This window comes from Diorhabda carinulata, chromosome 2, assembly GCF_026250575.1.
Source record: "Diorhabda carinulata isolate Delta chromosome 2, icDioCari1.1, whole genome shotgun sequence".
NCBI classification, from domain to species: Eukaryota; Metazoa; Arthropoda; class Insecta; order Coleoptera; family Chrysomelidae; genus Diorhabda; species Diorhabda carinulata.
Window position 1 is genome coordinate 34,223,658 of NC_079461.1, and position 26,184 is coordinate 34,249,841.

At 30.4% G+C, this 26,184-nt stretch overlaps 5 protein-coding genes and 1 long non-coding RNA gene across 7 annotated transcripts; 3 read left to right on the forward strand and 3 right to left on the reverse strand.

The window, feature by feature from the left end:
* The first annotated feature begins 1,409 nt into the window (after positions 1–1,409).
* Positions 1,410–9,858, forward strand: LOC130890881 (protein spire). Of its 2 annotated transcripts, none has more exons than XM_057795282.1 (5): positions 1,410–2,563; positions 2,647–3,040; positions 3,885–4,040; positions 4,162–4,550; positions 5,769–9,858. In XM_057795282.1, the coding sequence occupies exons 1-5, from the start codon at positions 1,518–1,520 to the stop codon at positions 5,908–5,910; spliced, it is 2,127 nt and encodes a 708-aa protein (XP_057651265.1). In that variant the 5' UTR covers positions 1,410–1,517; the 3' UTR covers positions 5,911–9,858. The 2 variants fall into 2 exon arrangements, with proteins under 2 accessions (XP_057651265.1, XP_057651266.1); XM_057795283.1 differs by having other exon boundaries at positions 2,662–3,040.
* On the reverse strand, positions 9,412–11,882 carry LOC130890887 (uncharacterized). Its single transcript, XR_009058797.1, has 2 exons — positions 11,695–11,882; positions 9,412–11,373 (listed from the first exon to the last, which is right to left on the reverse strand). It is a non-coding gene; the product is annotated as an uncharacterized LOC130890887 (long non-coding RNA).
* A 2,859-nt stretch (positions 11,883–14,741) lies between these two features.
* On the reverse strand, positions 14,742–17,357 carry LOC130890886 (translationally-controlled tumor protein homolog). Its single transcript, XM_057795287.1, has 3 exons — positions 17,182–17,357; positions 16,802–17,060; positions 14,742–15,140 (listed from the first exon to the last, which is right to left on the reverse strand). The coding sequence occupies exons 1-3, from the start codon at positions 17,207–17,209 to the stop codon at positions 14,909–14,911; spliced, it is 519 nt and encodes a 172-aa protein (XP_057651270.1). The 5' UTR covers positions 17,210–17,357; the 3' UTR covers positions 14,742–14,908.
* Positions 17,358–17,607: 250 nt separating this feature from the next.
* Positions 17,608–19,425, forward strand: LOC130890882 (la protein homolog). The gene is made up of 2 exons (XM_057795284.1): positions 17,608–18,033; positions 18,255–19,425. Exons 1-2 carry the CDS (start codon positions 17,619–17,621, stop codon positions 18,968–18,970), a joined length of 1,131 nt encoding a protein of 376 aa, XP_057651267.1. The 5' UTR covers positions 17,608–17,618; the 3' UTR covers positions 18,971–19,425.
* A 1,193-nt stretch (positions 19,426–20,618) lies between these two features.
* On the reverse strand, positions 20,619–21,995 carry LOC130890883 (eukaryotic translation initiation factor 3 subunit H). The gene is made up of 4 exons (XM_057795285.1): positions 21,783–21,995; positions 21,490–21,730; positions 21,023–21,431; positions 20,619–20,964 (listed from the first exon to the last, which is right to left on the reverse strand). Exons 1-4 carry the CDS (start codon positions 21,876–21,878, stop codon positions 20,676–20,678), a joined length of 1,035 nt encoding a protein of 344 aa, XP_057651268.1. The 5' UTR covers positions 21,879–21,995; the 3' UTR covers positions 20,619–20,675.
* Positions 21,996–22,166: 171 nt separating this feature from the next.
* Positions 22,167–24,960, forward strand: LOC130890884 (thioredoxin reductase-like selenoprotein T homolog CG3887). The gene is made up of 3 exons (XM_057795286.1): positions 22,167–22,606; positions 22,698–22,827; positions 23,939–24,960. The coding sequence occupies exons 1-3, from the start codon at positions 22,455–22,457 to the stop codon at positions 24,254–24,256; spliced, it is 600 nt and encodes a 199-aa protein (XP_057651269.1). The 5' UTR covers positions 22,167–22,454; the 3' UTR covers positions 24,257–24,960.
* The last annotated feature ends 1,224 nt before the right edge of the window (positions 24,961–26,184 follow it).

Genomic DNA, 26,184 nt, shown 5'->3' on the forward strand with positions numbered 1-26,184 from the left:
AACTTCGGTGCGGTGAATTTACACACACTGTTTCTTACTTACTCACCTAATTTATTTATACGCTTACACTAATTACACTAGACTATTTACTATTCACTAAACTATACACTAAGACTTATTACTGAACGCTTATGTAATTCTTAACATATTAATTTATTAAAACACACGTTTACTTGTCTATCTCGATGTGTTCGAGATATCATCAGATTATTTACCGACTTCCTTGCTAATTTCTCGTTAATTCGGTTCTAGAATGTAGACAAACAAAAAGCCCTGACTCTAAATAAATATAAACGCTACCGTTGATAAAAATATGTAAATATCATTTCTGGGAATTTTCGCATTCGCCAAAATTTGAGTTCATTTAAAAATCGAACAGGACCGGTTTCACGGTCCATGTCGTAGACGAGATCGTAACTTCTAGCTTCATTATAGTTTTTTAATTTATTTATTTATTTATTTATTTATTTTTTATTATGTTATATCCCTACTAAAAATCTGAAATGCTGTACGATAAAATACAATTTGTTAAAGTTTCGATGATACGTCCTAGAAAAAGTTTTCTGTTAACCATAGACAAATTAAAAATATAGTGCACAACTTGATATCGAGAAGTCAAACTTTCATTAAAACTTTACTTCATCTTCAAAATTGTTTTCGAATTTTTAGATTTTTATAATGGAATCCTGAAATATTTAAAAAATCTTTATTAGTTACGAATTTCCACGTAAAATTGGCTCAATTTCAATGAATTTTACCAATAACTTTGCGAACAGTGCTTGCGCATGAGCGTTTGCACAAATTTTTTGAGGTTAAGTTTAATATGGATACATAAATAAAGAATTTCTTCTCCAGTGTGTAAACCACTTTATGATAAATCAGATGAAGGGTTTATATCTGTGTTTCAAAAATAAAATTGTTCAATTCGACCTAGTGCGCATGTTTCATGCACGTACGAAATGCAAAATCTTGGACCAAGTATTTGTGCTGTGTTTCCACTTTTCCCGTGAATTGCTCTAGAAGTGTACTCTTAACGAACTTTCTATAATTATCCTTTCGAAAAGTTTGTTAGAGTATGTACGACAGAGCTGCATTGCTGGCGCTCTACTAGAGATTGAGATGTATATCAAATATAGTAAACTAGAGAAAGATGAATACAACTTCACTGTATTGCACCTCACTTTTCAGTTCTATAGCTTTTATTCTCTATGTTATTAAAAAATAAATTTGATTTGGACAAAATCTTCAAAGTAATTTGTTAATATTTCTTTATTAATAGTCTCTAACGATAGCGCAACAATTTATATGTAAACAAAATAATTGCCATGAATGAAATAGAGTTTGCGACACGTGATAGATTTGCAGCTTTTTGATTAGCTACGTAAACCAATCCGTGGGATGGAATCGATAATTATTTTGTGGGCGATACTGTCAGATTATGCGATCGATTATAGGTTAAGCACTTTAAAAAATGTCAAAATAAAATAGTGTTTTTGCTATTATATTTTTAATAAACAATGAATTCAAGAACAAAATGTAAAATAAACTCAGATGGTAGTGTTTGTTTATCAACTATTTTAAACTCATTTAACTCATCAATCAAAGAAGAACATGCTTGGGCCCTGTGTTATCAAATCGCCAAATACTTTGAAGAATGTCTTCAGGCACATAAACAAAATTCATATATTATTACTGAGGTACAACATGTTTACTTAAAAACCGATGGAACGGTACATGAAAATACAGGAATAGTGAGTGATACTTCTAGGAGATTACCACAAAATGAAATAGATATTATTAAGGGAATAGGGGTAGTTATTTATGCGGCATTAGATTCAGAAATTCAAAATGGTGAAGAGAAAGTAATAAGTTACGATCTTGAGCAGCTTATTAGTGATTTAATAGCAGATGACTGGAATAACACTGACCATAACCATCATGAAACTGATGATGAAGGTATAGAAAGAGATTCAGATGAGGATCCAAATACATCAAGAATTGTAGATCATATAACTTTGAAAGAAGTGATTAGAAGGTGTGAAAGTCATCTAGGATATTTAACTAAAGCTCAGGCAGAGGCACATTATAAAGCAGTAGTTAGGGCTCTCGTAGCTGAAGCTATTGAACTATCGACATTTTTAGAAAAAGTGGCTCAAGGCAGTATAAGTTTACCATCTAGTAGTACCAGTGATCAATTGGAGTTTTCAGATTGGGCTAAATTTTGGGTACAAGTTATGAATGAACTCAGGACGGGAGTTAAACTCAAAAAAGTAAATTTCACAAAAGCTCCTATAGAATATGAATTAACCCCTTATGAAGTTTTAATGAAGGATATACGAAGTTGTAAATATAATTTAAGAAAAATAATGATCAATGGAGACGTACCTTGTAGAATAACCAAAGATGCTCATGCTATTATTTTAGAATTCATTAGATCGAGACCACCCTTAAAAAAGGTGTCAGACAGAAAAATTGTACCTCAACCAAGAGCTTTAACTCCTCGTGAACAACTATTGAACTCAATCAGGAAGGGGAGGAAACTCAGACCTGTGCCAACACCACGGTAAAAAATTCAATTTAGTTTAATTATCACTGAATGTTCTTACAATGTAAACTATTCAAAATTAGATGGTAATTAGTCATTAGAAAATTCTGTTTTAGTACTTCCAAGTTTAAACTTGATGTATCAAATGCTTCTACTTCAGCAGAAGTAATGACACCTCCAAAACCAGCTGTTAGGAAATTGATAAAAGTTGATTTTTCACAATTTGAAGATGATGACGATGATGATATAGCAGATACTCCAGATTCTGCAACTGAACCAGGTTTGTGGTCAAGTGAATATCCAGAAATTTCAGACACTTCTCTAGTAGATGTTTATGATTTGGCTACACAAGCATATGCCAGAAATCCACCTCGACGTAACACTCTAGAAGTCGTTGATACCAACAATGGGTGTTATTCTGTACCACAATCTCGACCATGCTCAAGACAATCATGCAATAGTTCTGAAACTGAATCAGTTCAGCTAGAACCAGAGGTAAGATATTATTATAGTGTATATTTTGTACTCACTTCTTGTTATTGTTATATTATGAGTTTGTATCAATACTAAAGATTTTATTACTGCAGATAAACCATTTGAAGTGCTTGGTGTAAAAGTGCCCATAAGGCAAAAGTTTTTTTTAGGCCCTCTATTTTTTTTATGGTTTCATACAGTTGGCCACCATTAAGTTTTCTCTTGTACCTTCTCTGTTTGTTTTGTTTTTTAATTGTTGAAAATATATAAGTATTTTGCTTATTGTATGATTCTAAGTCTCAAAGAGTCTTTGGTACCTTGTAGTAACTCCTTGCATTTTTTTACATTAACAATGTTCTCGCATGATTCAAATCCCAAAATTCTATGAGCTTTTGCTTTGTTTAATCATCTAATTTCAAGGTTTCTTTCTCCATCTGCTGGATGGGGCATGTTTGGGAGATATAATGAGTCCTCTCATAATATTGTTTATAGATTCTCCATTTTCTGTTATCTCATCATTTTGGATAGTTTGACCTTATTGGATCTTCTGAAGAGAACCATAATGAAGGTAAAATGAAACAAACCTCTAAAAAAGATGGTGGATGTGGTTAGTTTTAAAAAAAAAAACTCCCTCAAACAGTTTAACCGTGAATAAAAACCTAAGTTCTAATAATTTTAACAAAAGGGTTTCTGGCCACTCAAATTTATATTTTTTTGTTTCGGCAAAGATGGACAGCTTTCATTTCTAGTATCACTGTATCCTCAAAGATTCATCCAAATCGAAATTGTTATTTGAAGATATAAATTATTTACAGTGGGTAATCTGAATTGGTGGATAATCGAAATTGCATTGTATTCTTTTTAGGTAGCTAGACAAATACAAGATGAACTTACCTGTTCCCAAACTTGGCAAGATACCATATCTTTAGATGATAGACTCTCTTTAACATTAGCCGAAATTGTCCATATTCGTACTGTACTTACGAAGGCTGAATTAGACGCTCTACCAGTAGAAGGCAAGGTATGTTATTCGACTGATTACAATTAATTATTATTTTTGTTTCCATCGACAGTTTGTTTCTATTTGGATCTTAATTTCTATTAATATTATTCAAATTTTGTCTAATTTATTATTATTTTAGGTAAGACACGATGTAGAAGCACGAAAAGTATGTTTTCTGTGTTTAAAAACGCGTTTCGGTATATTCGGTCCTTGGGGTCAAAGATGCACTCTTTGTAAACGCACAGTATGCACCAAATGTAGCTGTAAAATGAATATTCCAATGGAACATTTCTCCAGCGTTCCTGTCGTACTATTGAGTCCAAGTATAATGTGTTCACCGGAAGATGATAATCAGTCAATTGCCAAATCTTTAGTGAACAAACTATCGGATACTAGTCCTAGTTCGAGAGATGTCAGTCCTGCTGGAAGTAGACCTGGATCTAGTATGGAAACTACAGAATCGGGTGGTCTTGGGAAATTTCGGACGAGGGCTGCAGTTGTTGGAAGAATTAATCGAGCTTCCGAAAGGTGAGTAAACTGACAAAAGCTATGTTCATGTGATTTTTACAATTATTATAAAATGTACTGAATAATTTGAAGATTAGTACACATGTGATACATTTGTGTGATACAAAGAATAGGACCCAAAAAAATTATGACATTCCTTGACTTCTAATTTTCTAAATAATTATTGAAACGATTTGGATATATGAGCTATGGGGATGTGCCAGTAAATCAAATACAATTATTATCCAAAAAAGACAATAAAAAATGAAAACAAACGCGCCTTGGTATATTTCACTCGTTACGAAGACTTAAAAATCATCTACATACCAGAAGTAATCGCAGATGAAAGTAAAAAATACTGCAACAGACTAGAACTGCACTTTAATATCCTACTCCATCCACTGTTAGAACCCCAACCAGTTCTAACGGTGACTGCTGACCTGAAAGATGGTTGAAGAGGTCCTATCACTGGAGATGACCTCATTATGCCAATTGGAACTCAACAGCTCATAAGCTTATAGAACTAAACAATGAATAGTATCTTTGTTTTAAGATATTCTAGGTAACCTCCAATGCTGCTTTGTTTCCCAAAGAAAGCCTTGTAACCATTTTGGAATTAAATATATTTCATTTTATAAATTAGAATCCTAGCAGATAGATAGATTTAATTAGGGGTTATATTACCCTGCAACTATAGTTTCTTTATGTCCCCCATTTATATCTACAGCTTGCCTTTCAATTCCAGAATTCGAATCAACTCTACAATAGAATTCAAAAAAATTATGAAACCATTTTTGTAATAATAAAATGTAAAGTTTATGACCGTCAACAAGCTGGAGACTAACGAAGAATCATACAACCAAAACTGTTTTTACTATATTGAGTGTTCTGGCAATGGTGGAAGCTTCTAAAATTATAAGAACCTGAGTTTCGTGATCCTCTCCACAGAATCTACACAGTTTTTGCTAAACTTAATCTCATTAGGTGTTTTCTGATGCTACTGTGCCCCGTAAGGGAACCAATAAAAGTTTTTGCTTGTATCCAAATACATTTAAGATTTGGAGCGATTTAGTCCTGGAAGGCACCTCTAAATTTCTGGAAACTCATTCTTATAGGATGAAAATAAGCTAAAACTGAACGATTTGTATTTATAAATTTGTAAAGAGCTTTGTATAACAAATAATTTTAGTGAACGAAAATATTTCAAACAATGTCAACATGTTTTTATATGTTCAACAGGTTTAAACATTCTCAGATGATGGTATGCCAGGATTGCAAAACGATGGTGCTTCAAATAATAAAATCGGCAAGAGCGAATAGATCGGCAATTAGAAATAAGACCATTCAGAGTTTAACCCTTAACCTATCACCCGTATTTTAGAAAAAATTTTCAAAATTATTCGACCTTTGTAGATATGTAAAAAAATGGTAAAAATTCAAAATAAAAAGAATCATCAAATAGAGCTTTAATTAGTGTTTAGTGTACAGTAAAGATGTCCTACATGTTTAATATCAAGTTTTATTATTTTTTTGTTTCAAAAAGAATCGTATATTATACAAATTTTTATTTATTATTGTTATAAATATACGAATCCCACATTAATTGTTTTTAAATACATCCAATTTGTAATTGAACTATTAATAGGCATATTTTCATATTTATAATGATCAAACTTTTTATTCTCTCCAGAATTTATGAGAAGGTTTGCATTGTGTCCCAAAAATAATCTTCAGCGCCTTTTTTTAGATCTGCTAACAGATATAAATAGTATAATAAGTTTGCTTTATTCACTTTTCTTACTAAAATTTAGCTTATCGTCAATGTCTGCAATATAATTAAATATAAACTTTTTTGAATCTCAATGAGGTTTGTAAACCAATCAAAATGTACAACATTTTATTAGATTATCATTACAAATAGGATAAAAGTGTATGTGTATAATTAGTAATGTAGAAATGGCTTGAATAATTTCTTTTTTGCTTTTGCTTCTCCAATTTTCAGTTTTATTCTTCCTTTCTTCATCTTATGTATGTAAAATTGTTAACAATACAATCGTAGAAAGGCCATGACTTGATCTATTTACTTCCTCTACTTCTTCTTTGCTTTTGATTCTCCAATTTGAAATTTTTAGCTCTTTTATATCCTTCACCAACTGTTACCTGCTTTAAACTAACAAATTGTAACTTTTTTGGATATTATACGTCAGTAAATTTCCAAAATAAGTAATATCTAGAAGAAATGGTATAATCAACTTGATAAAATTTGTAGGTTATCTAATAATCAGTCAAAAAATTGTTTACAGAGTGACCATAAAAACTGTAATTAGAATAAAATCTCCCACTTCGATTAATGGAAATATTTAATGTTTTAAACGTTAGGTTAAGGAAGTGTTATCGATATGTCAGGTCCACCATATAAAATTCACTCTGTATATGTGGACAAAATGGCAGTATCGTTAATATAATACATAATTTTTACCAATTTTGAATCAAGGCATCTAAAGGTCGAGTTTGAAACCTCATAATCGTGATATTTTAATGTTATTAATAAATAGTACGAAGAAATTATATTCACACCAAAGATTAGATAGAAAACTTTTTGCACACTTACTAAATCTGGTCATTTCTTTTATAATAACGGTGATTATTGACAAACTTTCATTGATTTTAACTTAATTGTTTAAATTTTAAATAATAAGTTTCCTATCATGTGTAATGTAAATTATATATATTTTGGATGCTACAACAGAAAGAACATCAAACGCAGAAAAACTATTTAATGCGATAGAAACATCTTTTCTAAGGACTTTTAGTGCAGTAGACCGATTGGTAAATGCAATCAGCGCGTTATTTCAGTTAAGACAAATGATATTAGACAAATAAACTTGTCAAAATACTAGTTTATCTACAATATTTCATTTAAACGAACTATTCGGAGGGCTTCTTTTAAAAAAGTTTCAAGCGACGTTTTGTCAACGGTGCATTGCAAACATAACCTCAATTCTTTTATATTGAGATTAATCTACGCGATTAAAACCAACAGTACGTTCTGGTGTATAAAAATATTAGATCAAAAGGTTGTATTGGAACAAAACTATTATAAATGTGATTAGATGTTATGTATATATGTCTGAATGTACTTTGAATTTAACTTTTCTTATTCAACTCCATTTCACTAAAATTTTTTTGCAATCTACAGATTGATCAACGACAATTTATTTTTGTTAGGCTATTTAATCACCTTAATCTCCTGTAATTTCTGGAACCGTTGTTGATACTCATACTGAACACACTATTTATACTACTACTACACCATCACCCACAATTATACTGTCTGGCGCGCGTTTCGATAACAAAGTTATCCTCTTCAGAAACTGAAGGTAAACTGTTTACCTCCTTCAGTTTCTGAAGAGGATACAACCTGTGATAATGTGAATAGTTTTGGTACGCTATATGTCGAATGGAAACACCTCTATATTTTCATTATTCAAAGCAATTTAGTTTTGAAAAAGCTAATTAATTATATAAATCATAATGATAGAGTCTGATACTACTACCCGAAGGATGATAAACAGATAACTAAATGCACAATCGCCTTTAGCACTGTCCTGTTGAAGCTCACAAATTTTCACTTCATATTTCAATAAAATTTCTTCGTGATATCCAGTGTTTTTAAGTAATTAATTTTTTTTATCAAAAGTTACATGGTCTTCTCCTAATATCTTTCGAACCGGTGAACATAATACCATTTTCAGTTGACAAATATTTAATTAGTGTTAATTTCAAATTTCCACTGATTATTGACTATATACATTAAAAATATTCGCTTTCAATCTGTAGAATCATTCTAAGGTGAATAATACATTTTTTATTCCACATGTTACTTATAAACCAATGTGTTAATAATAATTAAATGTTAAATATTTAAATAAATGATAAAAAACTGTAATACGTGACAAATTTAAATAATATTGATATAGGTCTCATTAAATATTGTAATTTTTTGAAAATATTGATAAAAAAATGTTTAAAAAGTCTATATGGATAATTATAATCATTTACAATAACCGAAGAGAATTATAAATTTGTTAATATGAGATTTTAAAACTGTGGAGTGTCTCAGGAGAAGATTTGATGGAATTTTTTTCGAATTCACTAAATCTGTTAAAATAAGAACATTGATTGCCCCTCTACATCGATATAATATGAACAAGTTCAATAATTTTTTCATCTTTTATATACTATAATTCACAATTCAAAAACTTTCACTCCATATTTCTATAAAATTTCTTTATGATATCATTGTAACTTTATATTTTTTACAAAAGTTACCAAAGATGACATGGTCCCCTCTTTTTCTAATATTTTTCAAATAGACCTTCACAAAAAAAGTTTTTTTACGATGGAGCTTTTCTCTTCTTTCGGTCTGAATCAGTACAATCATAAACAAAAACCAAAACCCCAGCCTTGCAGAGGAGCAACTTCTATATCAGGACCAACTCCAACAAACAAGTTTTATTTATATCTTTTGAACTGTTGAACTTGAAGCTTTATACAAAAGCGCTGTTAACAAATGGTTTTTTTAACATTAGAAATATAAATAGTATACTAAAATTGAAAACATTTTCCATCAAATTAAAAAAAGCTTGATAATTCTTACAATTAATGTATTGTTAATGTAGGAAATTGATTTTTTCTTGGACAATAAAAAAATAGATTTCATGTGCCTGTAATTGAAATATAGAAAACTATTCATTCAATGCTACTAAATTAGTATTTTTCTTTTTATTCCTTCTCAAAATATCATCACATTAATTACTGGTGTGTTTAGACTATGGAAATCAATCTCTAGTATCTAATTGATTAAATAATCAGTTGAAAATTATTCTTAACACTTATAATCATTTAATTTATAATCAAAACTTATTGAAACACACAGTATACATTGTGATTCGAGAAGAAATCATTGTTGTCCAATCCGAAGACCAGTTTTACCAAGTTTGTAACTTTCTTTTCACATTCCACTAATTTGTACTCAATTTTTTTCGGAATTGTTTGTTGATAGTGAGAAAAATATAAAATAAATTCCTAAAAAATTTAGTAGTGATACTAGAACTAAATGATTAAATATATATATTGATAAAAATCTATTTTAATTTTATAACCCTGCTTATCTTCATTTTATTCTTAAATCCATGTATTTACGTGTTTTTAGCTGTTAAACAAAATATTATAGAAGAAATGAGAGTAAAGTTTATTTTATTTTGGTAATTGTAATGTAAAAATTTCCTAAAATGTGTAAGAAATTAAAGATTATAACAATGGTTAACTTTTTGTTTTGTTCCTTAATACCCTTATGGCTTTTTATTTTCAAAATATGAGTTTAACCTTGATAAATAACCGTAAATTGTTTCAAATATTTACGGGAGGAATTTACAATAAAGGGAGCGTGGGTAACAGTGAGACTAGTCAGTTAAAAGTTCTATTTGAATGGTTGATAAATCTAGCGCTAAAATGTTATACTATAACCTTCTCCAATGTGTTTACAGCTGCTACAGAACTAAATTAATTTTGATTTTCATTTATATTATGATAAAGGTAGGCAACTGTTTATTTGTACGTCTTGAAGTTTTCTAAAGTTTATAGACTTCTTAATTTTTCCTTTGTAGCTCCTATAACTTGAAACGAGCGAATCTTTTTTCTTTCTCAATTCATTTATTGGTATTTCTATTACAGTACTTATCCGCATCCAAGCATCGCACTGTTTCAAGCACGAAAACATGCAATAAGTGAGAGTTTTAATTAGTTATTCCACACGGTACTCATTTTGTATGCAAAATCGTGGTATCGAAAACACGACCACCCATGGCAAATTCTACTGAACGACTGAGCAATCCGTAAAGTATTGTCGTGTTCGCGCCTGCGTGCCCTTTATCGCGGGACAAAAAAAACAATTTTTGGCGAAGGAGCCGCGAAGAATATACGAATAGTATCCACACTATGCTTCACGATATGGAATTTTTTAGATTCTCTTGTATCCCTCCGCTCACAAATTTGTAACATGAGCCTCTGATACGGAAACACCGATATATTAGCGTATTTTGACAAAATAGTTCCTAGTTCTGTGCTTGTGCTGTCAATTAAACGCAAATAATTCTATTCTAACCTAAAACTTTATTTTAATAGTAGCAGTTTATTAGGTTTGCTCTTGGTTGCTGCGGTGGAACTGTATTGAAATGGACCAGTGCAGGCCAGCTCATGAGTATAGAATTAATTCGATCGGATACAAAGAACGACATAGTGCAGAGAGCATTTGTTGATTGTTTTATATGAGATTTGATGTGATCAAGTGATTGTGGTATTATGTGGATTTTTTATGCTGTTTCAGAATTTAGATTTCTAGTTTTGTTTTATTTACATATGTATCACTGATTCTTATGTACCATCTAAACGTTTAAAAATTACAAACTGGTCATTATGTTTAAATTTTAAATGGTTGTTGGAACTTCACTTTACACTATGGGTATGTTTAAATGTAGAAAAAATTTTCACTATTCCTCACTTTACCTAAAATTCGAACTTTAATACACATATATTGTACTTAAAAAGTCATAATTTCAAATATCTCCTTCTGTTAATGTCTTCACATTATAGTTAGGACAGTCTCTAGGAAGAACACACATTTGACTTATTTCATCTCTCAAAAATCCCTCATCACATCTATATACTGGAATACATTCTATAGGACAATCCTCATAATCACATTGTTTGGTTTGCTTGTTTTGGCAAGTAGAATCTGGGCAACAAGGAGTACATCCTTCATGTTCATTGAATGGAACATTTTCTGAAAACAAGTGTTTGGTTCATACCATCTTTTCTCTATATACTATAGATAGGAATCAGTCCAGTCTATAATTACATGCCTTTTTATTGTTTTCGACTTGGTTCCCTTTTTATAATTTTTTCAACTTGCTTATCTCCCACAATAACATATAAAAATGAAAAACTATGTTAATTTATATTTGTGTAGTATATAATAATTTATGCTGAAAAAGTATTAGATGAATTGGAAGTAGTTTATAATAGTGCAGTTTTTGAATAAATTGAACCCGGGTGGAATTCAAAATAAATTCCTTTATTAGTTCATTGTAAATAAAATACTTACCATATTGTCCCATAACTTTAACCACAAATAAAAATAATATTAATCTATACATCTTTTAAACGAAAATAAATATTGAAAACAAAATGAAGAATTCAAGGTAGCCTCTGAATTTTAATACACAATGACGTTACTTAACTGACATTTTTCTATACCATGTTATCTTAAACATTTTCTAACTATGTTTAAATGATAAGCTATAATTCCAAAAACATTTATAGTTTGAATAAATTATTGAAGCCTTATGTATTCCAAACATTTTCTAGATTATTCTAATACTTTTGGAATATTTTCAACAGTTTAAGATTAGATCACCTCACTACAGTCTTCCAGTCATTAAGTCACAAAATAGATAGAAATAGAACAAACCTTATCAAATCTAATGAACACAAGACGCCCCATTACCAAAAAAATTGGTAGTTGTATACATTTAAAATGCAATCCCGGCCAAAATTATTTAAAGTTATACAAATTATGGTAAAACAGGAAACCAAGCAACGTTCATCTCACCGTCCAATAAGTCTGCAATATCCAAACTTCTTGAAAAACTACTCCTACATAAAATAACCGAAGACCTACGTCCACGGGAATGGATCCCCAGCCATCAATTTGGATTCCAACACAAGCATGTCCTCAAACTCACACAGGAAATAAACAAAGAATACTGCTCTGCTATTTTCATGAATATTGGACAGGCTTTTGACAGAGTGTGTCACCAATGATTGCTATGGCGGCTTCCTCCATCTGAATAGTAAGACTTGACTACTTCTATTCTAAAAGATGTTTTGTATTTTCATCCAGATTCAAGCAAGCAACAAGTAGATCCCACATTTTATCTATCTCAAGAAGATTTACAGGACTACCCTAAAGCCTCTTCTGATAATGGACAACAGAAAAGAAAGGCAAGAGAGAGATACACCATTAAAAATGGGCTCTATATATAAGCAAACGTAAAAGTTTAGGGCCAAGACTTATGGAGATACGTGTATTACGATAAATTACATAGAATAAGTAAAATTTTCACTGCACTATACATTATTATGTTAATTGTATATTTGTTTATAAAGCAATCGTCACAACAAAAAGGTAGGTTAATGTGAATTACCTTTTCATACTGAATATATAAAGCACCTTGAACGTTGTTCTTGAACATTCAATCCTTTATACTGGATTCATTTGAAATAAATCATAATAAAAATGAAAATCATCATTATTTCTTTTGTTATTATATATTTTACCACTGTATTTGGATCAACACAAGGTAAGTACTTTTCTTTCAATCTTCTTAACTGCATTCTTTTTAATAAATGTAAGACATAAATTTTTTTGTTTGGAAATGTATAGAATTTTCTTCGTAAAGTGCCATCTTTGGACGAAGGTTGCGATCATCATGACTATTTGTATTTTATTCACAGCTGCTCTAACCAATTAGTTTGATCTTCAGTTAAACTTTGTTTTGAGGTACATAGAGAGTTTATGGATCACTCTGGCACTCAATGTGTTAAAATAATTTTGTCCAAATACACTTTCTAGCTGTTTAAAGTTACCCCAAAGTGTACTGCAGCTTCTAACAAATACAAGTGATGATATTGTCGATTTTTAGTGTATTAAAACCAGGTCAAGGTCGTTGGCATGTGATACGATTAGCACTATAACAAAAACTGCTTCTCAAAAATTTCTGGTGCTAACAAGAAAAAGATATACGATTGGCACTACAGCTCGCCTTGGCATCTTTAAACTGGTCTGTTTTTCAACATCTCTCACATTCATTCTTCATAAATCTTTGTGAATTTGATCTAATACTGAGTCTACTTTTGTATATTCTGGCATTTATGATTCTTTTTGAATGTGGCCTACCTCTGGATGATGTTTTATTGCATATTATTTCATCGATTTCTTTATTATTTCGAATTCTCCAGACTTTGTCGTTCATTCTAATCCCTCTATATTAACGCGATTCATTTCTGAAAAAAAAGTTTAGTACTTACAATTTAAATACGTATAAAGTTTTAAATTTATTTAAAAAATATTTTTTTTTCAAATTTCTAATACTCACTTTTTATTATAATGCATATCAGTTTGATGGACTTAGTGGGAAATTTTATGTTCTTGGAAATTGCTTTAGTTTTTTTGTATAACTCGCACTGGTTCAACAATAGAAGAAAATTTTTTTCAAAAACTGCACTTTAACAACCCCTATTGGTGAACCATTGCTAATTACACAAAAAACTCAAAGGCGATTTTAAAGAACATAAAATTTATCTTTTATGTGTAGTTTTCTTCAAGTTTATCAATATTTTCCTTCTTAAGTTAAATATGAAAATTACTGATTTGGATTTTCTTATATACTTTCTGGTCCTTTGAACTTTCCCTAGGTCACTAGTACATATCCACCCCAAAAGAGATGCAATTACAAGTATTGGCGTAGTCATAGTAAATGTATTTATACTTTTTGACTTTGCACTTTTTTTCTATATTATACTTCAACCAGTCTTACTCTTGTAATATTTCTGCTATTTACTCTTCTGGTGTTGCAAATATTTCAACTCTTATTTTCATCCCTATTTTAAAATTTGTGGCATCTATAACCAACAGTCCAAAATCCATCCTCCTTTCCCTCTACATTTATGGTTTCAAAAAGTCTTTCCCATCTTTCTTCTGTATTATATTTAATACCATTTCAGACTTTATTCAAGGCTTCTGTCAAGTGTATGAAGCACCGCGAATTTTGTGTAAATAATTATACATGTACTGGTTTTGTTTTCAGATGCACCCCCAAACGAATATCTTGGATGCAAACCTTGTTGTCCTGATGCGACCTGTGCTAATAAAAATCCTCAACCTTGCGATCTCATATGTACTGCTCAGTGCATAGAACAATTTAGATGCAAAAAAGGTTTCGTGAGAGATGAAATCAGCAAAAGATGTATCTGTCCCCATCAATGCCCATAGAAAAACAAACTGGAACAAACTCATTAGAATCAGCACAAATATTTTAATAAGTTGTTAAATATGGTGTATTTAATCAATAAAACAATAAGAATCATCAATAATGTAGCAAAATCAGTTTATTTGATTGAAGTATTAACATCCTGGTGACATAAATTTGGAATAAAAAGTATCATCTGCAGGAAATTATCGGCTGTTACAATCCAATTAGGTTTAAAAAATTTGAGTATAAATTAAATAAACAATATAGCAATAATTTAAAATGACTCTAAAATTTCTCTTCTTCCAAGCCATGTTTGAAGAACATCATTACAGGCACAGAGTTTCCATCGATTTCTCTATATTCCATTAAACCTACCATACCATCAATCTCCATAGATTCTCCAGTGAAAAATTGAAGTTCTTTAAACCTTCCTAAGATGTCTTTCATTACTTTATTCATATTAGTTTTGAATACATCTACTTGATCTGGTGCTTTTTCTTCCAACTTGGATACTAATCTGAAAGAGATTAATATTTATATTGGACGAAAATTATATATGGAAGATTGCTTTTCAATAAATTAAGAGTTTTAGATTGTGTGCTCTCAAATATTTGCAAATGAGCATGAATACAAAATTACCTTTATCAAAATTCATATTTATAGTCATAAAATCAAAATTAGACCCTTAGATTTGTACTATTATGATGTATAATGAATATCTGCAGCAAACAACTATTGAGTAAATATGATCTAATCTAATTATAGTCTGATTTTGTGTATTCAACATTTCATTACTTCTAATTAAAGTTGGTTATGCAAGCAAAAGTTTTACCAAACTCTGTACACCTGTGAAATTTGACTAAGGTTGTAAAACATTTGTTAATAGAGTAATCTGAAAGATGCTAATACACCAGGAAGTTGACTGCAAATACAAAATAGTCAGCTCACTTTATGTCTACTAAACTAAAAATTATTTTCAAATAAAAAAAACCTTATCTGAATAGTTATTTACTCAAAGAGAGAATTTAAGAGAATAATAAAGTCTACACCTCTATTCCTGTTATTTATGTTAAAATCTTTTCTTTCCTATGTTAGAATCTAATGATTAAAAATTGTTGGGTCATCATATGAAAATTCATTTCCAAAATATGCATATCTAGAAGAAATGGTAAAATCAACTTGATAAAATCTGTAGGTCATCTGAAAATTTATATAATCATTCAAAAAAAACTCAAAATTGTTTAGAGTGATCATAAAAACAAATAAAGCTGTAATTAACATGAACTAAATAGGGTCTACCACATTAAAGTTAGTTTTTGTCTGGTCACTATATATATGTGGATATAAAGGCAATATCTCTGTTATCTTTTAATAGGAAGAAATTATTTTCACACCAAAGATTAGTTCTGGTCATTTCTTTTATAATAGCGATGATTATTAATAAGCATCTGATGTTTTTGACATCATTGTCTAAATTTTAAGTAAAAACTTCTACTAAGTGTAATATTAAACCAAATTGGCATAATTTGAATTTTTTAGGCAAATTTACATAATTATTTTGGAATACTTTATGAAAAATAATTAAGAATAAAAAATATTCTTAGATGATTCAGACTTAATTAGACACTGTGTATAACAAAAAGCATCAGGAATTGTAAAAAAATCTCAAGTTGATATTTATTATCAATAAAAAATCGGGGATTTATTAACCCTTGACCAGATATGGAGAAAAATAATGATAAACACGTCAATTCTTCACCTCTGCACTATTTTTACTTATGTTTCTATTATTTCTGTTGAAATCATTTAAATTGCTTTTATTTCCTATGTTAGAATCTGAAGTAGTACATCAAACACTGGACATACAAACAAATAATTCAGATTTTATTTATTTGGCATGATTTGCTCTGAATAACACACTTAAACATATTATTCAGTATTAGTTCATGCTATATATTGAAATTTGACATACTATATTTTAGGTTATCATGTGAATATTTATAAACAAGGTATATGATAAAAAAATATTTTTAACTTCGTTATATCTAAAAAAACACTTCAAGCTGCTAATCAAACTTAAACGGTAATTAGTTTTGGAATATTTATTGGAAATTATGAAATAGCTAATATGTAACAAAACAGAAAAGCAAAATGACTAAATAAATTTGATGTACTTACTTTTTCATATAGTCTTTAAGATATGCTGTGTAAGACTTTTTGTCGCCGAAAGCATATGTTTCGCACAACCTGTGATTGAGTACAATATCTACTCCAGATTCAACAGCTTCGTCTGTACCTTCATCGGCTTCTTCAGCTGATGGATTGGCTCCATCGATTTGGACGTCTCCGTGTTTACGTTGAATTAATTTTCCATATACCTCGTATAGAACTTCGTCTACTAATTTCATTTTGTAGGTATCTGAGAACATTTCGTCTCCTAAAAAATAATAAAGATGGTAAATGGAAAGTTTAACTTTGAAAATATATATAAACAAATTGCAAAACATCAAAAATATGTATATAAAATAGTTAAATACAATATTAAGAATAATATTTACCGGTAAAAATATCTTTATAAATCCTCATTTTCTTGGATTATTCAGATTTTGCTTTCTAATATCACAGATGGTACCTTCTTGTCAAAAGAGAGCACCTAAAAAGAAAGTGGTCGTCAAAAAGATCAGTGACGCCAACATTCGTTGTTCATGACGTTAACAATTCCGTTAATGTCGATTGCAATTGGTCATACAAGCAACAATTTCCTTAGAGCGGGACGTCCTCTACACGAGCCACTCAAAAATGAGGGTCTTACAAATTGTAAAATTATTTATTTGTTAATATTTTAATTCTATTTCGTGCTTATTATGCATGCATTTATTATACTGTAATTTATTTATATGATTACAAACTGCTTCTGATGTAGTTACATCAGATATCATTACCAAATTTCATTTACTGAACGTACTCTTTAGGAATTTGAAAACGTTTATGTCATATGTCAAAGTTAACCTATTATGCTAATATCGTTTACCGCACGTGTATATTTATAGCCAGTTTAAATCATTTCTTAACTGTCTGTAGTATTACAAACTTTAACATGGCAAACGATTTAGAAGCGAAAATTATTAAGCAAATAGAATACTATTTTGGGGACATAAATTTACCGCGAGATAAATTTTTGCAAGAAAAAATTAAAGAAGACGAGGGATGGGTGCCTCTGGAGACTTTATTAACGTTTAAACGGCTTGCCGCTTTATCTACGGACAAAGAAGTAATAGCGAAAGCCATTGAAAAATCTGAAGATAAAATTGCGGTAGTGAGCGAAGATCACAAGAAAATTAGACGTAATCCAGAAAAACCTTTACCAGAATTGAATGATGAACGTCGCAAGGAACTCATGAATAAGACAGGTAATTTATTTAATTCTCCAAGTAGTTGAAAAAAGTATAAGTTCTTTAATTTTTTACAACTCTTTATGTTATATTATATTGAAACCGTCTCGATTTTTGGTCTTTTTGATAGACTTAAGTTACAGAAAACAGGTAACAACTGATAAAGACCGAAATCAAGACTATTTATTAAGAAAATAATTTATATTGGTATAATATGGGTTTTTCAATTTAATTTTTAGCCTATGTCAAAGGATTTCCATTAGATGAAGACTTTGATAAAATTGTCTCTTTCTTTGAACTATATGGTCCAATTGCCTCCTGTAATAAACGTTGTACTAAAGATCATAAATTTAAAGGCTCCTGTTTTGTGATTTTCAAAGATGTTGAATCCTGTAAAAAATTCATTGATCTCGAAAGTATTAAATATGGAGAAACTGAATTGATAAAAAAATTCCAGAAAGATTATTTTAACGACAAAAAGAAAGAAATTGAAGAAAGGAAGAAAAACAAAAAGGAGAATAAATCTAAATCAGATGAAAAGTCAGAGAAAAAATTAGAATTTCCTAAAGGAGCTGTTTTGCATTTCTCTGGAATCGAGCAGGGCCAAACTTTAACTAGGGAAGAACTGAAAGATAAAGTTAAAGAAATTGGTGATACTGAAGTACAATTTGTAGATTTTAGCAAAGGTGATTTAGAAGGTTATTTGCGTTTTCCGGCTGAAAATAATGCTGTGGAATTCTTTAATAAAGTAACTGACGCAACACTTGAAGTAAGCGAGTGTAAATTGAAATTGAAAGTTTTGGAAGGTGAAGAAGAAGAGGAATACCTTAAAAAGAGTTCAGATGCCATCCTTGAATTCAGGAAGAAACAGAAAATGGGTGGAAGAAATAACAGGAAACGTAAAGGCAATTTTGGTGGCTATAACAAGGATTCAAAATCTAAAAAAGTAGATTAAAACTACAATATTTGTAATAATGAACTTGTTTATAAACTTATTTTTATTTGTACTGATGTATTATATAAAATGATATTTTTTTATCATGTTTTTTTAGAGAAAAATACAAGGAATTTGGATTAGGTTGTAGATTTTTGTCAACTATTATAAGTAGTTTCTTAAAAAAAAATTTATTTTATACTTGGGAGTCCAATAGTTAAATGAACATAAACAATATCCCAGGTACTAATTGAATAATTCAAGGGATGTTGGGAGTTACAGGAAAATGTGATATCACGTTATCATTTCCCAAGTATGGATTTTCATTAATTCTATTGAAGGAACGGCTAATAATAGCTGAGAGAAATCTGTGACATAATTCAGTTTTAATTTGGAAGTTTTTCTCAAATTAATGTTAGCAGAAGCAGCCCTTTTATTTTCCACAAAATGTTTTTTATTAATAAATTTACATCTTATATAGTTTTTCATTTACTACTAATATGATTTATCCCCCTTAAAGATCCAGTCCAATTAACAGCTCATTTTCATAGGCCAAAGTGGAAGCAATTATGCCGTGGAATAAATTGTATTTGAGCCCTAATCAGGTGTCGCAAACAAAGCCTACAGGAAATCTGACTAGGTTTCAAAGGCTTTATAAGAGCAGGGACCCTGACATCCTCCTCCACCCAGGGATCTGAGCAAACAGGTACCAAAGAACCAACTACTCCCAAAAGCATTGGTTTCTACTGATGGCTATGCTCTGGCCGGTGCTCTTGACAAGACCTGGTTCAAACACCACAACATCAGTGGCGCGCAGAAAGAAAGTCATGGCTACTGTGGTAGTTTAGTGCTTAATGGACTAGATTGACTCGACCTTCAACCTTCCAACCAGGAGGACCAGTTAAAATCTGTTAAGAGGTCAGGAACTTGAGACTAAATAAATCTGGACGCAGGCCATGGAATGTCCAATCATTTTGATGGACATTGATTAAATGGCGCCTACGATAATAAGGGTTTGGAGGCACACATCACTGAGAGGGAGCAGTGGAATGGTGACCCAAGTATGCTTTACTGAACAATGGAGCCACTTGTACAAAGACTGCTCCAGGAGGCGATACTCAATTGATGCCACAGGAACAAAGTAATCTCAATTTACTCAGATAGCAGAGCTGCTATAACTTCCGAAATGGCGTTCTCAAGGCTGGTGCTGGAGTGGAAGAAAGTCCTGTAAAATCTGGTGAGCGATGGCTGCCAGCTCGTTTGGGAGCAGACTCACCAATGGGCTAAAAACCCATTATTGGTGTAGCTATCGCTTCACTCAACGGCCTGCTAGCAAGGCGGGCTCGGCAGAGACAAGTGAAGGTAAACATAGATGGACCTTGTGCCTGTCTTACCAAACAATTGCACCAATTAAATAGGAGCGAAATCTGACTAGTGACTGGACTTTCAAGTTTATACAGTCATCTTCGCACCATGGACATCACAGACGATCTGGAGTGTCACTGGTGCATGGAGGAGGATGAAACTGCAGACCACATTTGTGATATAGGTGTGGTTCAAAGACTTACATCTTGCTTTATGACATAAAAAGGTTCAAGCCAAAGTGCAAATATATAACCATATTATTAGAGAAATATGTTTAGATTGGCATTGGAAATCAAATAAGAAATAAAGTTTTATATGAATTTTTAATGTCCTCATTTGTTTACAAAAACATTCTTTTATCTTACAAATTACTGTTAGCTTCTTTAGCATTTTGTAATGCTTGTGTAATGTAAAGTTTGGCCAATGATTGCGAACAAAACTGAGAAATAGCTTGACTGTAAGTATTCACTTGTCCAGCAATAATCATTGGGTTTAATCTTGGTGGAACCGGAGGTGGTCTAAATAGTTTATTGATATCCTCTTCAGGCAGTGGTGGTTCATCTTTGGCAATTCTTGCAGCATTTTCTTGAGCTCTTTTTTGTATATAGCGGTGTTTGTCTTGTTGCTGTCTACTTACAACCTGCTGATACCTGCAAGTAAATAACAATTTCTAGTACAAAATATTTTTCAATAATTTAATGTTTTTACCTGTTAAATTTGATAGCTTCTTGATTCAATTCGTCTATTCTATCCATAAGACACCTGAGTTGTCCTTCAAGTACAGAAGCCGTTCCAAGATCCAAAAACTTTGAACCTTCTTCTTCCGGTACTAATTCAGCTAATTCTGACATCATTATATTAGATAATGGGGAATTTTTAATTAGAAAAGGTACTTCCACAAACAAATTTTCATAGCCAACTTTCAATTTCAAAAGAACTTCAGGTGTAGATTCTCCTTCTTTATACATTTCTATAGCTTGTGGTGTCAGACGATAAGCTTTAAGAGTCAAAAATCCCCTTGATGACTTTTGTGTATCGTAAATTACGACAACAGATTCCTCAATGGAGGTTTGATAGTGGAATTGTGATTCCAGTAAAGGCAAACTCAAAAAATTGCCTAATAAAAAAATAACAAAAATAATGAAATATAAAAATTTTTAAAGTAAAATATTTACCAACATCAGCACTTTGATACCATCCCACATGAAAGTGATCCACATTAACTCTCCTTAGTCTACGCATCATAGCTAATTGGTATTCATCTTCATCCATATTCTCATCTGTTTGTTTAGGAAATGGAAAACAATTTGTTATTTCAAGACGGCTATCTACCACTAAACCCAACAACGCCCCTTGTGCAATATCCATATTTGTTGTGGATTCTTCATGGCAATGTTTAACAATTTTCATTACAGCCTGGAAAAAAAAGTTAAGTACAACTCGTATTGTATAAAATTCAAGTTCTTACTAATCCATCGGCTTGAACGTACGAAATTGTGGGCTCTTCTACACGTCTAGGCGTAGTGCTATTGGCATTATTAGTTGCAGCAGGACGACTTGCCATTTTGGCAATTTATGAAATTATACTTCAATATAGACAGTGCTGGATTCGAAAGGAACCTTATTGCAAAGAACAATTGACAAATGAAAAGATATTGACAAATTATAAATTTAATTTCTTCTTTTTTGTATACTCATTTCATGTACTTATACGGTTATATTAATATAACTCGTTTAAGTGTTTTGTTTTATTATATTCATATATTTCCTTGGAAATTACTTTGCAATAAGTCTAATTATTTGAATGAAATATGATATACTTATCTAAATTATCCTTACGATTTTTTAAATCAGTCCACTTGTTGTCTCATACTAAAACATGTCAGATTTCAAATGTCAATGCTCTCTCGTGATAGTTGAAAAAACTAGAATATTCTGTTAATACACTTTATATTTAAAGGGATTAATTGAATAACATGTTTTCTGATTATGTGTTAATACTATAGCTCTATTTTTTCATCAGCATTTCTAATTAAAGAAACGTATATTTTTTAAAATTATTTAATCACATTTTTCATGATAGTGAACAAGTGATACTACAAATAAACGTAATAGTGATAATTTCTGTTAATGCTCTAAAATGTCAAGACCAGTCAATAGGCATTATTTATTTATTTTAATCACATTATTAATCTTTTGTGTTAGTATATCTGATCAGAGTATTGCTGATGATGTACCAGTAACAAAACTTAGTCAAAATGTCGGTACACCTACAATCAAATTTCTTTACTGGTAAGTTCATTTGTTTCAAATGATATTTATTGGAATAGTTTTTGGAATAAAATCAGTTTTATATAAATAAATCAACGAATTGTAATTCTAGTTATTCATGTGGTTATAAGAACATGTTTGATCAGTATTCCAACATTATTAATCAAAAGTATCCAGAGATTCTCGTGGATGGTGCCAATTATGATCCACCAGGTTTAAATATGTTTATAGCAAGAGCAATAGTAAGTAAAAAAATATTTATCACAGTTTCATATATAATTGTATAGCTAAGTTATTTTATTTTTTTGTCTTCTGTTTCAATAAATATTTCAATTGTGTAGTATTAAATATAGATAAGATATAATGAATAATCAATATTTACATAAGCATTAGGATAATGATGCATCAACTAAATGGCTTCTGTATTTAATTTAATTTGCACTATGCTATAACGTCAGCATAGAGAGAGTCGAAAAATTGAGCAAAAATTTGTGCAATTCTCTTTATTTGTTAATTTCCTGCGTTCAGAGGATCATATTTCCTATGGAATATCTTTATTCCCTTTTTTATTATTTCCTTCCATATTTTATAATTTTAAGCCTGGTGTAATGATATCTGAAGGAGTTGTTTGATTTGATCAGGTAATTGGCATTTATTTATTTTTTCTTGTACTTTTCTCATCCCAATTACTCTTCTCTCTTTTATTGTTTTTTCATGTATTTGATGTTAGAATTCCATTTAAATTTTCCATTCAAGCAAAAGTAAAAATCCTCAGTCTTTTTCATTTATTAAAATTTTTTATTTCTGGTTTAAATTTAATTTTTTTTTCTATAAATATGCAAATGTTCTCTAGCGTCCTAAGGTGTCCATTGAGCAGTACCCTGACAAGACACCTGTTAGTATTCATAGGTTGTTCTTGCCACATTCAGTAGATCTTCTCTGGTCATAGCTTTACAGGAATTGTTTTGCCTGTCTCAACCCTTGTAGATGGTTCTCAATAACTGGTTTTACTCCTATCTACCTTCTTTTCCAGTGATTTTTTTTATTGTTTTATAGCTGATGCCACAAAAGGACTCAGTTCTTATGAAGGGTTTGTTTCAGTTATTGATTTGGATTGAAATAGATTTTTTATTTTTTCTCAATACATTCTCTTCGTTCTCATTTGCTTTATGCATACATTTACTTCAATCTCTTGGTTCTTAGATACTATATCAAAGTTTCAAATTAACAAGAAAATTTTTTTCATCATCTGGAACCTTTATTTTATATTCATATTTCAATTTTAATAAAGTTTTAAAAGTTGATATAAGCTCGATTTTTTACACAACAATAAATATTCATTTTGTTTTCAAGGGTTGGATCAAAATGGCCATAATCCTATGTATACTTTCAAATATCAACATTTTTGAATACTTCAATCAAGCAAGACCGTCATGGTGGATATGGTGTGTTGAAAATAAACTATATGCCTGTATGATGTTGTTCTTTCTCTCCAATATTCTCGAAGGTCAACTCATCCAATCTGGAGCATTCGAGATATCTCTGAATGATATACCGGTTTGGTCAAAGTTAGAAACCGGTCGTATACCTCAACCTACAGAATTATTCCAAATAATCGACAGTCATATGCAATTTGACAATAAAATAGAACTGAATAATTTTGCTAAATAATATTGATTCTCTCCTAATGAATATCTAGGAGAGAATCATGGAGAATCTTCATTATAACATGTTGTTATTCTACCCCTTATCTTTGATGTAACTCTATTAAGTAGGGTTTCTATAATCCAAATATCTAAAAAGTTTAAACTATATTCGGATTTATAGTGTGTTCGAATTACAATATGTAAATATTTTTTTTAAACAAACTAATAAAACGTAAAAATAAATTTACAATTCTATAGTCTATACAGTTAAATTACTCTTCAGAGATACGATGACTAAAAACATGTAATTCTTCTGTTATTGGTTGGAGAAAACAATTAGTTGAAGATTCTTATGGATAAACTTTAATATTAAAATAATTCATGGTCAAGTTTTTTATTTCCGGTTGAATGTAGTACTGGTTCTATTCAGTGCAATGATATTTATAATTATAGATTTTTGGCAACTAAAAATGTTTTGCATATTATTTCTTTAGGTGAAATAATTAAAAAAAAATAGGTATGTTGTCAGAACAAAACTTTTAATTCAATAATTGGGAATAACTTTGGTAAGGTTCATTCACTTTCTAATTGGTGTCAGATTCCTCAAGGATTATTATTTAATATGTTTATCAATATAATCATTTACAAAAGAATTAAAACCGTAAAATGTTTTATTTAAAATTTTTCCTGTATTAGGATTCTATTTTAATAAAGAATTTTAAATTAAAAGCTTTTTATTCTCATTTCAACAAAATATATTGGGTGTAAATGGAACGTGGATCTTAATATGATGTTGTAAATCGGTCATGTAAAAAGAGAAGGACCACAGGGGAACTTCATTCGATTCCTGTTCGGATGTTTTGTTTCACAGGCAACAATTCATTTGTAAATTGAGTTGATAGATTTTCAATTGGATAGTATTTTGAAAGAAAAATTTAATGAGATTAACGCCCTTACATTTAATACACAATATTTCAAGAGTTTAGATAATTAACCCGAATTAAAAAAGCATACAGCACTCATTCTCTGCATGTTTGGTAGCACTTATTTATGTTAGCAGTAGTTTTCCCTCATGAAAATAAATAAGAACACACATCGCACAAGACTTACGAATAAACATCCCCAATCAATTCTTGGAATAACTACAACGAATATGATACCCGAAATTAATGAGTATCTGGATCCGGATATTATATATTTATATAATTTAATAAATAAAATGTTATAATAATTTAGTAAATTTATTTCCAATCTGGCCCGTCAAATTCAAAATTTAATATATGGTCCTCTGCAAAATTGAGTTTGACACCTCTGTTCTAAACGAAAACATTTGAGCTTGATTATTTTAAGCATAATTTGACATGAGAAATCAATATGGCCGCCTTCCGTTTTGTTTTATGACGTGAAAATTGAGAACTTGAATGGAATGACGTGTCTAAATCATAGATAAATCACTCAATATTTCTTAGAATGTACTATGATGGTCAGAAAGCATATATGTAATATATTATATATATGTCAGAAAGGCTATAGAAGGCGAAACTTTTGGAAATTATATCTACAAGAGCTCGTCTTTCAGATAAATAAATGCGACGTTGCCTAAACCATATATAATTCACTTAAACTGCTTTCGAATATTCTATGCTAATCTAAAGAAAACAAAACTTTCTGAATTGATATCTTTAAAAGTATGTCCTTTAAGGCCGCTTGACATGATGCAATAAAACTTGCAATGAGTTATTCACATAACTCTGTTATTTTTATTTTCAAGTCGGTCACAAAATATTAAATAAAATTTGATTTTAAGAATTTTTTTAACTTAGTTGTGGAATTTTTGTTAGTGGTGGTAGTGGTAATGTCAAACGACGTACAATATTTTGACTTGAAAAAATTACGTGCAATTTCTTGCAAGCGATCTTGCACCATGTCAAGCTGCTTTACCATAGACAAATC

What these genes read in the sequence shown, in the direction of transcription:
- LOC130890882 (XM_057795284.1), top strand. Translation starts at nt 17,619, where the DNA reads ATGTCAAAGTTAACCTATTATGCTAATATCGTTTACCGCACGTGTATA. An exon ending in GGAACTCATGAATAAGACAG is followed by an intron (nt 18,034 to 18,254) that starts GTAATTTATTTA and finishes TTTAATTTTTAG; the next exon opens with CCTATGTCAAAGGATTTCCA.
- LOC130890886 (XM_057795287.1), bottom strand. Translation starts at nt 17,209, where the DNA reads ATGAGGATTTATAAAGATATTTTTACCG. An exon ending in TTATAAAGATATTTTTACCG is followed by an intron (nt 17,061 to 17,181) that starts GTAAATATTATT and finishes ATTATTTTTTAG; the next exon opens with GAGACGAAATGTTCTCAGAT. An exon ending in CTTAAAGACTATATGAAAAA is followed by an intron (nt 15,141 to 16,801) that starts GTAAGTACATCA and finishes AATCTCTTTCAG; the next exon opens with ATTAGTATCCAAGTTGGAAG.
- LOC130890883 (XM_057795285.1), bottom strand. Translation starts at nt 21,878, where the DNA reads ATGGCAAGTCGTCCTGCTGCAACTAATAATGCCAATAGCACTACGCCT. An exon ending in GTATCAAAGTGCTGATGTTG is followed by an intron (nt 21,432 to 21,489) that starts GTAAATATTTTA and finishes TTTTTTTATTAG; the next exon opens with GCAATTTTTTGAGTTTGCCT. An exon ending in GAAGCTATCAAATTTAACAG is followed by an intron (nt 20,965 to 21,022) that starts GTAAAAACATTA and finishes ATTTACTTGCAG; the next exon opens with GTATCAGCAGGTTGTAAGTA.
- LOC130890881 (XM_057795282.1), top strand. Translation starts at nt 1,518, where the DNA reads ATGAATTCAAGAACAAAATGTAAAATAAACTCAGATGGTAGTGTTTGT. An exon ending in AGACCTGTGCCAACACCACG is followed by an intron (nt 2,564 to 2,646) that starts GTAAAAAATTCA and finishes ATTAGTCATTAG; the next exon opens with AAAATTCTGTTTTAGTACTT. An exon ending in ATTAATCGAGCTTCCGAAAG is followed by an intron (nt 4,551 to 5,768) that starts GTGAGTAAACTG and finishes TATGTTCAACAG; the next exon opens with GTTTAAACATTCTCAGATGA.
- LOC130890884 (XM_057795286.1), top strand. Translation starts at nt 22,455, where the DNA reads ATGTCAAGACCAGTCAATAGGCATTATTTATTTATTTTAATCACATTA. An exon ending in ACAATCAAATTTCTTTACTG is followed by an intron (nt 22,607 to 22,697) that starts GTAAGTTCATTT and finishes TTGTAATTCTAG; the next exon opens with TTATTCATGTGGTTATAAGA. An exon ending in TGTTTATAGCAAGAGCAATA is followed by an intron (nt 22,828 to 23,938) that starts GTAAGTAAAAAA and finishes TTTGTTTTCAAG; the next exon opens with GGTTGGATCAAAATGGCCAT.